Source organism: Chelonoidis abingdonii, chromosome 3 (genome assembly GCF_003597395.2).
Source record: "Chelonoidis abingdonii isolate Lonesome George chromosome 3, CheloAbing_2.0, whole genome shotgun sequence".
NCBI classification, from domain to species: domain Eukaryota; kingdom Metazoa; phylum Chordata; order Testudines; family Testudinidae; genus Chelonoidis; species Chelonoidis abingdonii.
This window is the reverse complement of record NC_133771.1, coordinates 153107093-153124974: the sequence shown is the minus strand read 5'-3', so window position 1 is coordinate 153124974 and position 17882 is coordinate 153107093. Positions and strand designations below refer to the sequence as shown.

General features: G+C 41.6%; 1 protein-coding gene across 1 annotated transcript in view; it reads right to left on the bottom strand.

Annotated features, from left to right (window-relative positions):
* TTC27 (tetratricopeptide repeat domain 27) overlaps positions 1–17882 on the bottom strand; it is a 231511-nt gene that overhangs the window by 71752 nt on the left and 141877 nt on the right. The window contains exons 11-12 of the mRNA XM_075064235.1: positions 7341–7436; positions 4248–4370 (exon numbers count right to left, since the gene is read on the bottom strand). Of these exons, the coding sequence (XP_074920336.1) occupies positions 4248–4370; positions 7341–7436 (219 nt within the window). The remainder of the gene's footprint in view (positions 1–4247; positions 4371–7340; positions 7437–17882) is intronic.

The window sequence follows — 17882 nt, the reverse complement described above, 5'->3', positions numbered from 1 at the left end:
TACTAGAGTGGCAGTATGACAGAATGGGTTGAGCATGAGGGTGGGAAAGAGAAACTCTCAAATTCTAATTCCTGCTTTGGAACTTACTCATTGACTAGTCTTTGTCTCAGTTTCCACATTTACATATAGGGAATACTTACTTAGAAGCCTAGAATATCAGGGTTGGAAGGGATCTCAGGAGGTCATCTAGTCTAACCCCCTGTCAAAGCAGGACCAATCCCCAGATTTTTACCCCAGTTCTCCAAATGGCCCCCTCAAGGATTGAACTCACACCCTGGGTTTAGCAGGCCAATGCTCAAACCACTGAGCTATCCCTCCCCCCTTATCTCACAAGCCTGTTGTAAAGTTTAATGGTAGTAGTTACATTTTCAAAGCATCACGTAAAGTATTAATTTATATACTAGTTTGATCTTGCCTTGAGGAAGCTTTTCCTGATATTCCATCTAAATTGTCCTGTCTTTCCCCTTCCCATGTTCCTGTGCTCCACAGCACCTCATGATACTCCTTTTCTGCCACAAATTGCACAGGCAGTGTTGTGGGCATGTTGGTCCCAGCTTACACCAGGACACAGCTCTTCCTATTGTTGTTCCCGTGCATGAAGTAACATTTGTAATGTTTTGTGGTTTTGCATTCACAGACTTCTCCTGTGGTGACAAGGATGATCGCTGACATATGGATTGCTGCCTTTGCAGCTGCAAAGCTGGGCTCTGTTCCTGGCTTTTCCCACCTGGGGAAGAAGGGGAAGCAGCATTTTCGGGCTCCTGCACATGAGGGAGTCCCCACCCCATTCCAGGAACTTTTCATGTTCTAATATCCTTAACACCTCTGCCTCCTCCCTCTCATCATATTCCTGCTGTCTCCCTAACATGGGAAGTGGTCGGGGGGCCAACCCCTATGCAGACTCCCCACAACTCTGTCCCCAAATACCTCTGTCCTAGCGGGAGCAATTCCCCTCCTCCAAAGCAGCTTCCATCTCACAAGCATCTACTGGCTTGTTACACTGGCACTCGTCAATGTGGAAATTCACAGATAAATCAAAGGCTAGGGAAGGTGGGTGAGGAGCTGGGCAGGCACCTTACCTCCAAGTTAGAGTAAAGAACAATTTCCCACCAAGCCTCCATGATGATAGAAGGAAGAGTGTCTTGTCCTGAAGATGTCTTAAGAACCAAGCTAGCAGCACACTCTTCTGATGTCTCACCGGACCCTAGTGAACCACAGTGCGTTCAATGGCTGGAACTAATGCAGGAGACGCTGAGGAGGGAACTCTGCTCCTAACAGCCCTTCATTTACCCCTTTGACACAGACCAAGCAGCATGGAGGAGGCAAAGCAGATAGGAAGTAGTGGGTGTAGGTCTACTAGCCAGCTGGCAAAACAGGCAGTTCTCTGGCTAAAGGGGGAGAGGAAGGGGAAGAGTGGGCGCAGGGCAGGCGCTGGAGGCTAGGGGTATATTTTTAAACCAGATGCCTATTCAAGGTTCCAAAGTCAAGGGACCATCTTAGCTTCTATAGCCATGGCCCCCTCCCCCACATTTATGCTCCCAGTAACATTCCGACTTGGTACAAATGCCCCTCTTTAGTTTTCAGTAATACTGACAGGCTCAGGCCTCTGTCCTCAGCCTACTTTTTTCACCACATCCATGAAGATTGGTGTCTGCTCTTCAATAGGTCTAACGGAGGAATGCAACAAGTGAAAAAACTGGAATGACAACATCAGTAACTATCAACACACTGCGTGTTCACATCTTAAATTGCTCTCTGTGTAAGTGTCCTGTTTTGCACCTTGCTTGGCACACTGTTGCTCTTTTGCTGCTCACTTTATGATACCAGATCCCACTAATTATATTCATATTATGAAATAAACAAGTAGAATCATATCCAATAATCATAAAAAAACAAAAACAAAAAAACAACCAGAAAACAGTTTAGTAAACTTTAGTAACCTCTTGGTTTTAGCAATTTTTATGCTGCCAAATGCACTCCCTCAGTTATCATTTAGGCTTTTCTCAAGTATATTAGATCTAATACGTGAATCTAATATATGCTGCAATATTTGTTGTGGCACTACTTTACCTATTCACTTCTGCATCTGCATTGTTGATGTTTGTAACTTTTTTGTCAACAAAGAATTCAAAAGTAGAAATAAGGAGCATATGACATGACTCTAGTGCTTAGTATTCCCCCTTAATATTCTCTCATGTTTGACCATTTTGTAAGTTGTTTCAGCTTTTCATTACTCTCGTTTTACAATAGCAATCTTGAGAATCAGGTACAAAGCCTTGTCTAACACAGCTTGCTCTGAGCTGCTCCATCCACTGATAATATTTTGCACTACCAGATTCTCATACATTTCCACAAGTCTAGTTACAGTGTGATTTTAATAGGAATATTTCACATTAATAAAGCTCTCTTGATAATGAGCACAAATGTACTCACTCCTTGTCTTACAGTTAAATGTTTGTATTTTTTGTCATTTTGCTCCGGATCTAACCTTGTTTTCAATCCTCTTGCTACTTAGCACTTATATAGCATTTTATATTTTCAAAGTGCTTTACAAACATCAATTTTGAAAGCAGTTTCCTGTGTCAGATACTGTGTCTGAATGCCATTTTCATAACTCCCTATGGGCAGTTGGTGAATTTAACTAGAACAGAATGTGTTTCCAGGAAATGGAAAATATTGACCTTTATTTCTCTACTGTATTGAAAGAGTCCTCATAGTAGCACAGTATCCCCAAGGCATGCATAACATGACATGGCAGTTGGCAGTGAAACACAGATCTGTCAGTTTATAATTACCAAGATCTACATATTGGCCTAGTATAATTGGAAAAAGTTACATAAGGCATTATAAGAAATTCTAGGTTATTTGTTTTAATTGACAAGTTACAATTCTGTATAAAAAGGCTTACAACTGCCTCTGCAACCTTAACTCAATGTAAGCCCAGTCTTTCCATGTACTGCAGGGGTTGGCAACCTTTGAGAAGTGGTGTGCCAAGTCTTCATTTATTTACTGTAATTTAAGGTTTCGGGTGCTAGTAATATATTTTACATTTACAGGGGCTGGCAGACGGAACCCCAGACTGGCAGCAGGCAACATATCCAGTAAGCATTTTCTTTAATTCCTTCCATCAGTGCTTTAGCACCCGTTTGTTTTCACTGGCGTGAGCAACATGGAGAACTAGTACAGACTAGCCACCAGCAGCTTTATACTACTGTGTCATCAGCATATTCCTTGATGAACTTGCTAGAGTGTGAGTGTGAGAGAGAGAGAGAAAATGTGGTCCTGTCTATGGATAATGACAGCAGTAAATGTCAACTGGCTGGCCTGCACTAGTGCTCCCACTGCTGGCCACAAGTGCTAGGTCAATGGAGAGAAGTTCAGAGAAACTTCAGCAGAGAAACAACCAAGGAGGCAGAGGTAAAGTGGAACTTTCAGTCTTAAAACTGCATCTCCTGATGATTTGATTTCTTTATCTTAATGATGCCCTAAAACTATGCTTTTTTAAAACAAAATGTACAGCATACGTCTGTTTGAGCTACAGTTAAATGAGAACTAAAGTTAAGTAGCAATTATAACTGGATTACCTCTTTTCACAGTCAGAATTCTTGTCCTGGCCCTCAGCAACTTCCCATTTTGATTATTTAAACCTCCTCATCTGTAACACTCACATTGTACCCCACCATACAAAACAATCTTCATTGTCCATAGCCAGGACCACATCACCCTTCTCTCTCTCTCTCTCTCTCTCTCTCTCTCACACACACACACACACACACACACAAAATCAGTCACACTACCAAATTCAAACTTCTTGCTCTCACCTCCAAAGCCACTTCTCACTCACGCATTCCTCTCCCACTGTGTCCCCAACCACAGGTCCTCTCAGTTCTACCAATGATGCCAAACTCATTTGCTGCTTGTTCTCTTTTCCCACAAATATTTTCTTCACACACTTCTCCTTGTGCATGGATGCTGACCCTAGGCTGACCTTTACTACCCTCTCCCAGTTCAAATACCTTCTCCAGACCCACTTCTGCCATGACACCTAGAATAAATCAGTCACTGTTTGAACTGCTAAATAGAAAAAAGTTGGGTGAGTTGATATCTATTTATATTAATACATAACACCTCTGTATCTGTATATGTATACATGTATACAGTGTGTAGCACAACAGGATTTCTAGGTGCTACTGTAATATAAATAACAAAATCCAAGAAACGCAGCTCAGATAATAAGACTCTCTCACCTTCCCATGCTGTCCTGCTCTTTCATAGCAGATTACTACAGTTTCCCACATTTCCAGCTTCTCAAAGATCTGTAGAGCTGAACTTGTGCACCCCAGTTCAAAGAGTAAGCTTGCAAGTTGTCGCTGAAAGTCAAAATAGAAAAAAGTTAGATGCATGTTCACTATCATTTTTAGAAAAGATGCTATAGATATTTCTGGCCTGAACAGAAAACACACAAAAAATATGAGAGAAAGTTCTCCTGAGATTTGTAGCCTAACTCTGAAGACTAATGAAGTTGGGATAAAGTTTGGATAAGGTACAACTTCTGGGTGATTAATCCCAATCAAAAGTCTAAATTGCTCATCACTGACAAATCATCCTAATAAAAATTCCTCTGTATTGTTTCAAATATAGTTAAAGTAAACTTGTCCACACAACGTAAGTCTCCATAAATAATTTTTTATGTGAAAAAATTGGAAAAATTGAGAGTTCCTTCCAGAAGGCACATCAGTCCAGTTTGAGCAGCCATACAAATCTGACTTAAAGGTAAGACAAAGTTTTGAGAACAGATGCTTTGCAATACAATATTTATTTAATCTTTACAAATGAGTAATTCCATTTTAAACTAATTTATTAAGCCAGGGATGGGCAAACTATGGCCCGGGGCCGCATTCAGCCCTTCAGATGTTTTTAATCTGGCCCTCGAGCTCCTGCTGGGGAGCAGGGTCTAGGGCTTGCCCCACTGTGGCACCAGCTGGGGAGCAGTGTCGAGGGCTTGCCCCGCTCCGCGCAGCTCCTACAAGCAGCAGCATGTCCCCCCTCAAACTCCTACATGTAGGGGCAGCCAGAGGATTCTGCATGCCGCCCCTGCCCCAAGCACCACCGCCACAGCTTCCATTGGCCAGGAACCATGGCGCCTGTGGATGGGGCAGTGTGCAGAGCCACCTGACCGTGCCTCCGTGTAGGAGACGGAGCGGGAACATGCTGCTGCTTCCGAGAGCTGCTTGAGGTAAGCACCTCCCGGAGCCTGCAGCCCTGGATTCCCCTACATCCCAACCCCTTGCCCCAGCCCTGATCCCCCTCCTGCGCTCCGAGCTCCTTGGTCCCAGCCGGGATCACCCTCCTGTATCCTCAACCCCTCCTGCCCTGACCCACCTCCAAGCCCAGACCCCCAGCCAGAGGCCTCATCCCCTCCCGCACTCCAACCCCCAATTTCGTGAGCATTCATGGCCCGCCATACAACTTTCATATCCAGATGTGGCCCTCGGGGCCAAAAAGTTTGTCCACCCCTATATTAAGCTGTGTTTTCTAGACTTTGATGGTATAGGATGGTATGATGGGATAGCCTAATTTTGGCAATTAATTCATCTTTGATTATTACCAGGTAAATATGCCCAATGGTCTGTGATGGGATGTTAGATGGGATGGGATCTGAGATACTACAGAGAATTCTTTCCTGGTGCTGGCGGGTGAATCTTGCCCACATGCTGAAAGTTTAACTGATCGCCATATTTGGGGTCGGGAAGGAACTTTCCTCCAGGGAAGACTGGCAAAAGCCCTGGAGGTTTTTCGCCTTCCTCTGCAATGTGGGGCATGGGTCACTTGTTGGAGGATTCTCTGCACCTTAAAGTCTTTAAACCACAATTTGAGGACTTCAATAACTCAGACACAGGTTAGGGGTTTGTTACAGGAGTGGGTGGGTGAGATTCTGTGGCCTGCATTGTGCAGGAGGTCACACTAGATGATCATAATAGTCCCTTCTGACCTTAAAGGCTATGAGTCTATTCAGGGAAAATATTTAATTCCACATACAGGAAAGTTTAAAATTTAATTTACTCTCTGGGTCAAATTTGGTAAAATTTAGAGAGAGGTAATGACTATACTTAAGACTGCCACACTTTACAAAGTACATCTCTATTTTAGCATTTCTAATATTGACTTAGAAAATTGACTTGGACTGAAAAGTGCCACATTTACTCTGAAAACTGGAAATGAAAATTAGGTTTGATTGTGTTTATTTGAAGTGTTTGTTGAAAGATTATATGTGGAATAATTTGGGGAACACTGGAAGAAACAATGATTGGTTAAGATAGTATGCATAGTATCAAAAGAGGAAAAACTCTCATAAAACAGGAACATTTAAAAATAAGTAAAATGCATGATTTAGGGAAATCTTTTGGCCTCAAAGTCTTGAACCTTATTTTAATAGTTTTCAAGTTTAGGGTTAAATATAATAATACCAGATAAGACTCTGCACAGTCTGAAATTTTTAAAATAGCATGACCTTCCACTCAAAATTAAAATATAGTTGGAAAAAAATGCCCTCTTCATCCTACAAAAAAAGAAGGTGCATGACTAGAAAATAAGAGTGCTTCAGCTTTGGCAGTCCTCTTGTGGGATGAGGTATCAGATTCCACAGGGGAAAAGAGGGATTTCTTAAGAAAATCCATCACATAGTGGAGAAGGGGAGTGGGCCTGGACCAAAGTGAAAGGCCAACATCTAGGAGGTAGAACCTTACTGAGGTATACGAGGACTTCAGGCTTATGTGGACAATGGAAACAAACAAAATGGAAACATCCACTGACCCAGAGTACTCTGGCCATGACCCACCTCCTACAAGACCTGGTCTACCTCATTAATGGGTAGGTGGACAGACAGGAAGCAGACCCCTAAGAATGGCAATCATCTCTTTTCATTTATGGTATTTTGGTAACTGTAGAACACACTAACTATATTTGCTCCTTCTAATTTTGAAGAGTTACTATCCTGTTTTTCATTAAAGCAAAAAAGGAAAAGATCATACAGAAAAGCTGTTTTGCAAGCAAACATCTCGAAGCAAGCAGTCAATTCTGTGTATGACAGAAATGTATATAAAAAAGCTGCACATGTTCTAGAATTTGATTTCTTAACAAACAAAAACACAACACTAAATATTCCTATATTGTTAGGTTAATCCAATTTTTTTCAACAAGTTTTCCTGTTTAGATATGGTAACATGCAGCAGACAGTGGGTTTCTACTGCAGCTTCCAAGACATGGTACTTCACAAAATAGCATGCAATATCAAATAATTTGATGGTATCTAGAGTAAATGTCATATTGTTAGCTTGTACCTCTATGGCCCAGTGTGGAGGCACCTGACAACTATAGAAAATCTTCAGTCGTTCAGATACCAATGTTTTCTTGTCTTCAAACTGATCTGCAAGTGCCTACAAGTACAAAGCATATCCATTTATTATTTAGATTTATTTAAGTATAAAAATGTGCCTGAGACTGTAGGTGCCCTTGATATAAGCTATAAGATAGCAGCTATAACAGTATCAGGTATTCGAGTGTAACTTATAAGCAGTACCAGGTTTACAATGGCACTAATGGCACCATGGAGCCTGGCCCACGCTCAGAAGGGGCCCCACCCTGCTCTGCTTGCACTACCCTGCCAGCCCAGCCGAGGGCTCCTCTCTGCCCCCTGGTCCCACTCACTGGCTCCTATCTGCCCCCTTGCCGGACCCCAGTGCACCTCCAGCTCCGGGCAGTCTTTGCTTCCCACTATCTGCGGGGCCCTGCCTGTCTCCCAGAGCTGAGTCACCTGGGACTGGTGCAGAAGCCTGGCCAGTTTTGGTCAGTTTGGGGACAGGTGGAACAATCTGGCGGGCTTGGCTGGGCCCCTCCAGGCAAGTGGATCCTGAGGGAGTGCGGCCGGGTCAGGCCCTGGCCGGGCTGATCATGCCACTCCCGAGGGACCAGAGTGATTCCCGGCCCCTGGACCAGCCCTGGCTGCACTGCCAGATCAGCCTGGCAAACATAGTCGCTTCCCAGCAGGGCTGGTGAGTGCAGGAGGGAGGCAGGGCATGGGGGAGGTGCTGGGCTGTGAGGGGGTGGGGAAGATGTTTGTGTTGGGGCACTAGGGAATGGGGCTTCTGGGCAGTTGTAGTGGGGCTGTGTGCAAGGGGGCACTGGGCAGAGGTGATGTTGTGCAGGGTGTCGTGCATTTGTGGAGGGAGTCTGGAGGGGCACTGGGCATAATGGGTCCAGGGGAGGGCGGGGGGGAGGATTTAAGGCCATAGGGATTCAGAGTCTGTGTGTTTGTGTTGGGTGTGGGGGCTGTGTGGCATGGCATGGGTCTGCCCCGAAGGGAAGGGGCACGCTGGCACCACAGGGCCGGGCAGGTCACTGTGCGTCTGGCAACTGCAAGGCGGAGCGGGGAGGCCCCTGCCATGCCATACCCCATTGCCCCTGGCTGGCCCCTCGCTCTGGAGACTGACCTCCCCATGCCATGCTCCATTGCCTGCATGGGGGCCCACAAATATGTTTGGAGCCAGGCACACAAAAACTTAATTCTGCCCTTATTATGCAATGCTATAATGAGATAAAAACAGACATTTTTATCAAGGAGATGGGCTATATTTACATACAAGACAATTAATCAAATTTAAACCCTCCATTATATACTAAAACATACATAAAATTGAACTTCCAAGAGCATACAAACCTTATCAAATACAACAGAACCTTACATTGCATAAGCAAGAACAAGAAAGAATCAAATTTCTAATTCCCACCCAAACAATTTAGCAATTTAAAAAACCCAAACAATAAAAACCCTGCCATTATGCATATGTTGAATAAATGCTGCTATGTAAGAATATTTGACAAAAGATAAGATGACTGGAGTTAAGGTGATATCAGCTTATATATTTCAGTGCCTACTTAGCTTTTTCTGAGAGAGAGAACACTGAATAACCTTAAGTCTGAAGTCTGTAGGGAAAAAAACACACCGAAGTCAAGCCCACTGTTCTCCAAGTCAGACTTTCATAACCACACCTCTAATAGACTACACTGGTCTAATTGGGAAGACAACTCAATTCATGTTTTTCTTCAGGACAAATGTGAATGTATAAGAGAGAAATGTATGTTCTTGCCTCCCGTCTATTTCCATAAGTTAGTTTTGCACAGTAAACCTGTCTCAAGTCAACATATAGAAATCCAACAGAGCTAGCAGGATAAGAAAAAAACAGTGTGAATTATTTACAACTAGAAAGTAGATTAGGAATTTTAAAGAAAGAATCTCCTTCAGATGGCTGTACCAATAAATCCACATATTTAAAATGGAAGTGCCTATAAGGCCAGAGATAGGTTATTTGCTTTCACATAATTAGTCTGACCATCAAATCTCATATTGAACTCAACCATTTAAAGCAGAACCCTAAAAGGGCTCCTCTTGCCACTACGTGTACACAGTTCAGCGCAGAGACAAGTTAGAGATATGTCTGGTCCTTTCTCTCTCAGTTCTTGTCCACTAGGGCAAAAAATGCAAATATCCCAAAGAAGTGGAGAAGTTGGGTTGTGATCTGTGGAGGCAATACATTTTGAAAACTCTAGCTACTGATTTACTAAGCTAGCTCAAAAATAGGTACCTAATGTTAGCAATCTCAGTGAAATGATTTTAAAATTACTGAGCAACTTGGAAATATCAGTGATTTCCAGCAGTGAAGAAACAATTTTTATGGGGGGGAGGGTGCTGAGAGCCATTGAACCAAACTGTAAACCCTATATATAATAGAAACCACTTCAAGCCCAGGGGTGCAGCAGCATCCTCAGCACTCCTAGTTCCAGCATCTATGGTGACTTCAGTGGATGCTACTGGGTGCTTTGCACTTTTGAAAATCAAGCCAGTGATTTAGGAGCCTGACTGTGGATTACAAGCCTAGCTTTAAACATTTATTTTTTAAAACCTTGGCCTTTGTTTAAATTCTCTCCCATGAAATTCTTTCTATGGAGCCCTAGTCTCAGAGATTAATCAGAATCTACCTCAGGCATCTGGGTGAGGTGTATGTACGGTATCTTCCATCAAACCACAAAGAAACAGACTAGTAATGTCACATTCTTATGCATCATTCTATGTAGTCCAAGGAGGGATTCAAACCATTTTTTAATACGCTGTGCAAAACAAGATGATTTAGATAAAGAAGTTAATTGACCACGGTCTATAGTTGCAAACTGTATTCTGACATCATATAGAAGTGTAGGCTACATTTTTCTATAGACATTCCAGTAAAGCAGAAGATAACAGTAAAACTGTCCAGTTCATTAGGTGTGTTATTTATTTTACAAGAGCTGTGCAGGAATCAGAATTTCTGTTTGGTGGGAAATTCTATGATTTTGCAGGTTTGGTTTCACTCCGAATTGAAACAAAACAAAACAAAATTTCAACATGTTCTGGAAAAGACTAGTTTGGGGTCAAGTGCTCCAATTCATTAAAATCTAAGTGTTTTGTTTGATTTAGACTTTTTTGTTTTATATATTATAGTGTATAATATAATTTCAAAATTTTATATTTAATTTTAAAACAAAACAAAATAAAAAAAATTCTATGGCAGGTTGAGTCACAGAAACCCCCTTGGGACTGCCACCTGATGTGCTCAGATTATCTCTAAGCCCGTTTTTCCTGGTAGTTTGGGACTTCAGTACCTTGCCTGATTGTGCCAGATGCTAGCCTGCTACAAACACAGACCCAGGTCTGAACCACATCCCCCAAAAGCTGCAAGGCTTAACTGAAAACAGCTTAAAAAGTGCTCCTGTCTCCAACACTCAGATACCCAGTTCCCAATGGGATCCAACCCCAAATAAACCCTTTTTACTCTGTATAAAGCTTATAGAAGGTAAATTCATAAATTGTTTGCCCTCTATAACACTGATAGAGAGATATGCACAGCTATTTGCATCCCCACCCCCACCCCCAGGTATTAATACTTCCTCTGGGTTAATTAATGAGTAAAAAGTGATTTTATTAAATATAAAAAGTAGGATTTAGATGATTCCAAGTAATAACAGACAGAATGAAGGTCCAGCAATCACTCACACCCCTGTAGTTACTGCCCTTTGTTCCAGTTTCTTTCAGGCATCTCTTTGGGGTGGAGAGACTATCTTCTGAGCCAGCTGAAGACCAAATGGAGGAGTTTCCAAGGGCTTATATGGTCTCTCTCTTGTGGGTGAAAACCCCTTGTGTTCTTCTGTGCAGAATCACAGTTACAAGATGGAGTTTTGGAGTCACATGGGCAAGTCACATGTCCATGCATGACTCAGTTCTTTATAGGCCAACGCCACTGTCTACATGTTAGTTTCAGAGTTCCCAGGAAAGCTCAGATGTTGATTGGTGTCTCTCAAGGTCTATTGTCAGCTAAGTACTCCCAATTACATGAATAACCCCTTCACACTATGTGGACCAAATCTGCCTTATGTGCTTCCTACAGCAAACACTTTAAATACAAGCAGAGCCAACACTCATAACTTCAGATATAAAAATGATTCATGCATCCAAATAGATTGAATACATTTAGTAGAACATAATCTTTGCAAAGATATGTTACATGACATATCTAGCATAAAACATATTCCAGTTATGTCATATTTACACTCATAAGTATATTGCTATAAAGCATTATGGGGTCCAACGTCTCACATTCCTTTTCAACTATAGCAAAATGCTGTCATAAACAGATAGCTAAGGGTTAATGTCTCTTTCACCTGTAAAGAGTTAACAAACAGTGACCTGCAACACCTGACCAGAGCCAACAAGTCAGAAACAAGATCTTTCAAATCTCGTGGAGGAACCCTGTTTTGATGTTGTTGGGTTTTGCTTTGTTCCATTGATCCTGGAAGGACTAAGACGGCACCAAATTTCTTACCAACTCTCCTGCACAGTCTTTATGATAATTCAGAATAGTGATGATTGAGTAGAAGGCGGTTATAGTGCTTTGAATTGTTCTGTATCTGCAACTGTGTACTACGAAAGTATTTTAAATTGTATTTCTGCTAGAGAAGGCTTTTTCTCCATTGTCCTAACTGAAAGACCCTGTAATATTTACCATCTAGATACAGAGATAACTTTTACTTTTTTTCTTTCTTTATTATAACAAGTGTGCTTTGTAATAGACCCGTTTGATTTTCCCCCAGTGGAGGCTCCAGGGAATTGATCTGCTACTTACCAGCAAGTTGGTGGGAGACAGGAAAAATAGAGGGGGGAAGGGACTCCTATTTTAGATCACGGCAGTGATACTGTATTGCTCTGGGTAGGGGAAAAGCTCTGTTTAAGATTCAAGGAGTTGATCCAGGATCTTCCAGGTAACTCCAGGAGGGAAAGCATAGGAGAGGCACTAGTGAGGGAAAGATTACTTCCTTGATTAGGACTCCAGGAGTCTGGATCGTGTGGTCCCCAGGGAAGGTTTTGGGGAGACCAGAGTTTATCAGGCACTCAGAGTCCTGATTGGTGGCAGCGTATCAGATCTAAGCTGTTAATTAAGCTTAGAGGAATTCATGCTAGTACCTCATTTTTGGACGCTAAGGTTCAAATTTGGGAAAGAATACTATGACAAATGCTTTGTTTTATTTATCTTTAAAATGTAATTTCATTGAAATTGACATGGATTTCTGCAGAAAGCTTTAATTTTGAAGCAACGGCATTTTCTGGAAGCAAAAGGATTCATCAGAAAATGCCCAACTAACTCCATCTGCTATGCTGGATGCTTGGAAACAGCTTAATGTAAATAAAATGCTGCATTAGAATATGGATATTTATAAAAAAAAGACTCCTCACCCCCTATCCAACAGAAAATAATGACTATACTCTGTCTGCAGTTCCAAATTACTACACATGAAAGTATCTGAAGATGAAAAGCTCCCTAGATAAGAAAAAATGCAACAGACAACAGCATTTCTTATAATTCATAGATTTAAGTGCTCTCAAGTATGTTTTAAGAACAGGGAGCTGTTATGGTTGAGTATACCAATGATCTGTGGATAATAGATCACTTGGAGAGTATTCAACTATATGTTTCTAAATGATGTTTGAAAATTTAAAATGTGGCTAGCGTGTAGGGAGGGAGAATCCTACCCTTACTCCATAGCTGAAAATACACCATACAACTATAAATCAATAAAACTTAAAAAGTCAACAAAACTAAATGAGCAATTCTCTCACACTCTCAACCTGCCCCACCCCATCCCACTCCAAAAAAAAATCCTCCCTACTTAATCACTGCCTTTGGGAAAAGCCTGTGTAAACAGAAAGATTTTTCAACATACCCAGATGTTGAAGCCCCTCTGGACAATTTGCCTTGCTGACTAACATCAAACTGGACAGCTAACAGGGAATCTGGGTTCAGTGGGCTAGTTTTTATTTCTTACTCTTGGGGGAATTCTGCGCGACTGCACATGCACAGAATTTATGTCCCCTGCAGAAAAATGACTTTGTGATGGGGAAGCAAAGGGAAGCCAGAAGAGCAGTCAAGCAATCAACCCCAGCACTATGTTTTGGGTGCACAGGGCAGCCGGCAGAGAGGTAAATCACTGTGGGGCAGAAGGCAGAACTGGAGAAGACCCAGCTGGTAGCTCCTACTCTGTGCCAGGCTCAGCTGCTAGTCCGGGCTGGGAAGGACGTGTCTTTTATCCTTGTATAGACATAACCTCTGCATATTCCACTTTGGGTGACGTACAAGCAGTCAGCAAAGAGAGGGAGAGTGTGAGGATACAGGATGCAGTTGCTTGTACAACTACTGCCCCAAAGGATGTATCAGTTGACGAGTTCTGTACTAGAGTATAATATTTCATGAACATGTGGATGGAACTCCACGTAGCTGCCTGCAAATGTCAAGTAGAGGTACATCCTGAAATGCTGCCACTGAGGCTGTTTGTGCTCTTGTAGATTGAACTCTCAGATCCTGAGTACCAACTGGTAACAGAGCAGGGTACAGCTAGAGATCTATTTAGAGGTTGTCTGGGAGAATATAGCTTGACCTCGGATTCATTTTTTTACAATGAGAAACACACTAGGTGATATTCTGATTGGTTTTGTTCTTTGTAGATACAGGGCCACAGTGTGTCGCGCATGGAGGGAATGAAATCCCCTCTCTTCCTCAGATGCAGGAGATTTGGGAAAATACACAGGTAAGTAGATTGACTGGTTTATGAAATTTAGCATATGGCGGGTCTGCCATTAAGGCTCCAAGTTCATGCACCCCTTCTGGCTGAGCTGATGGCCATAAGGAATGGAACTTTAATTGATAGGTGAAACATTGAACATGTAACTAGTGGTTCAAACAGAGGCTTAAGTGAGTGCCAAAAATACAAGGGTTAAGTCTGAGTGAAGAGTAGGTTTCCTTTCTGTTGGGAAGGTTCTTATTAGGTCTTTCAAGAATCTGTTAGCTAATAGATGAGTAAAAATTGAATAATCATCTGATGGTGCACAGTATGCACTGACTACTGACAGGTAGACTCTTAGAGAATTCAATGAGAGCCCAGCCATTCTGAGAGAAAGAAGATATTCCCCTTATTTGGGACTATCAGTGTACTCAACAGATACATATTTCTGTTGTGTCCAGATGACAAAATACTTCCAACCTTTTCTGCTATTATTGAGGATGGTGTGGATGGCTTCAGAGCAGGAACACTCTAGGGCTGATACCCATCCAAAACCAAGCCTTGAGATGAAGTGCTTTGAGGTTGGGATGCTTGATCCTGCCTGTCTCCTGGGTCCAGTGATCGGGAAAGGACTAGATACTGATTGGAGGACGAGATGACATTTGTAGAAGATTTGGGAACTAAACTGTCTGGGCCAATTGGGGGTAATGAGGTTGACTCATGCCCTGTCCTGACAAATCTTCCATAAGACCCAAGGTAGGATCAATAAGGGAGGAAAGACAAAGCTCAGATGGTCTGACAGGGGAGATGGAGGCATTGCCCTGAAATATAGACCTAGAGTTCCTCTGGAATAGTAAATGCTGCATTTCCCGTTCATTTGGGAGGCAAACAGATCACAAGTGGGATTCCCCTACTGAGCAAAGACACTGTTGCGCACTCCCACTTGTGATCAATGACAAAATGACTGCTAAGGGGGGGTCCACCAACACATTCTAAGTTCCCAGGAGTAAGATGCCAACAGAGTGATTACATTCTTGATACACCAATCTCATAAGGTGATCATTTCTATACACAGGGGAATGGATCTCACCCATCCCAGTTTGTTGAGTAAAAGATAGTCATTACGTTATCTGATATCATATGAAAATAGCGGGACTAGTTAAATTGAAAAAAAAAAAAAAAAGTCTTGAAAGTTTCTCCGAGTACCTGAAGTTCCAGAAGGTGAATGTGAATCCTGGCCTTTCAGGGCATCCAAGGACCCTGTGCTGTGTGGCCGTCCATGCAGGCTCCCCAGCCAAAGAGGGAGACATTTGTGATGATCGTCTTGTCCAGTGAAGGGGATAGGAAGGGAATGCCCATACTTCTACCACATTAGAGATAAGGTTACTCTGGAAGGAATTGTAATCATGCTATTTATGTTATGTTTGATCGGGGAATATAGTGTTTGGAGCCAGGCCTGAAAGCAGCATAGGTGGAGTTTGGTGAATGGGGTAACTTTTCGTGAGGGGGGAAAAAAAGTATTGAATGACCCTGAAAGGAGATGCAGGGATTGGATAGTGCTGGCATCCCTGATGGTTTGCAGCTCTTGAACTTCTGACAAAAATATCTTTTGTCGGGGTTAAGACAGTGCTGTAGATGTGGAAGGTGTAGTGAAATGAGACTTAGGTACCCTTGGTCTCTTACTAGGAGAATCATAAGACGGCTAATGATAAAACTGTCAAGTCACCAGTCTAGGTTTGTAGGACTACCTGTAATATTTTCTTTTTGGACAAGTGTATATATTGCCAGGGAGCAGAGGGTAGCCCGGGAGTCCTTTTATGTCCCTTATGGTCCTTCTTTCACGTTTCCATCCTTCCCAGTAGGTTATGAGCTTACTTCAAAGGTCAAAAATAGTATTCTTTAATATCTGGAGTGGTCTGTCACATATCACTATAAGATTAGATGGTATGAGAGCAGCTTTAAAGTCTGTTAAAATAAATTAGTAAGTCTAATAGCACAGGCCATCCATCTATGCTGTAAAGCTAATGACAGAGAGCAGTTTGGAAAAGCAAAAGCAAAAGCAAAAGATTGGTTGGCCACAGCAATTTAATTAGTGCTAGAAAACAATCTCAGACTTAAAATCAGGCTCAGTTGAAAAATATTCCAATTGGGGGGGTTTCTGGCAAGATGGAAGTTTACAAACCTAAATGATTATATTATGAATGGTTTATGAATCATTCAATCAGGTATTCTTAACAAGAACCCCTTGATTATTGTATCAAATATAACATGTCAATAACTACATTAAGGCTGTAAAGGTCACTGCCACCTGATCTCTAGAGTTTGGGGTCACCATCCTCCCAAAATATGATCTAGTCCCAACTTCCTGTAGCCTTACCCGGATGGGAACAACTGAACACTTTCCTTCAGCAAGATTCCAAATGAGAACAGAAACAGTGCATAAATGCAAAATCTTAATTCTGCCCCTTTGAGCATTTGTTTTATGATTTTAATTTCATTTTAACATACTGTTTTTTAAATAATGTGAAATGTACTATTTTTTCTTTAAATTCGTTTTAAACTGAAGCTGTGCTTTAGTTATTTTAACAGTTTTTGCACTGAAGTAATTTTTTCATACGCTGATAACTTAAAATTGGCCAAACCAATCCCCAAACTTGCCACCAAAAAATCACTTTTAATTAGGTCTCAATGCTTCGAAACAAAGTCTGGAAAGAAACCTTTATAAAAAGGTGACAAGAAATTGAAAGTATTTATGATGGATGAATTTATATTCTCAGTCTTATGACCTACTCATGCTTTTGCAGAGTTTTGAAACCCCAACTGATAATTCCACCAGCAACTACACAATGACAAACTTAACAGAAATTTCATATTAATGGGAGTGAACTTTATCCATATTTAAAGTCACTTATAAATGTTATTTTTATGGGAGTTATTTGTTCCCCAAAACACCAAAAAACCTGACACTAACTATTCCACAATGAAGAGTACCAACATGCAAGTTTCAAGTTTTAAGGTTCTGCCGCTTTTATGCACGTGTAAAAATGTATCTTCCACAGATTTGAGAGGTAAATACTGTTATGCACTTGAACAATTTGTGTAGAAAATGTACACATTCAGTAGTTTAATGTTTCTCTTAAAACAATGTGAACAAAAAACTAACATTAGTAGCTTAATATGAATAATTGCATATTTTACACAGGTTTCTAATAAATGATTTTAATTAACAGTAGAATTTACCTTCAAACAATGGTGAAAGACTCTGACCTCTTTCATACATAAATGTACTGGTCAGGCATATCCTGTGTCACAACTATGGCTCTGACTGAACACCTTTAAGCACAAGCAGTCTTTCAAGTCAATGAAATTACAAGTTTAAAGTTATGCATATGTTTAAACACCTTGCTGAATCTGAGCATGTGTCAGCAGAGAACATAGTACAATCTCCCCATCATTCCTTTCTCTCAGTCCATACTTGGTCTCTGCACTCAACCAGTATAGTGTCTTTCTTGGCACATTACTCAGGCAGAAGTGCTGCGGCATATTTCACTGCAACATTTCTGGCTCCTCTGTTGTCAATGCTGATAGAGTATCTGTGATACGAAAGGACAGTTAAGCACTACCGGAGGAAGTATCAGCAGGACTGAGAGAAAACTGAGGACAAGAACATTTATGAGGTGGGCTGAGGAAGGTCAATAAGAGACAGGTTTCAGAGTGGTAGCTGTGTTAGTCTGTATCAG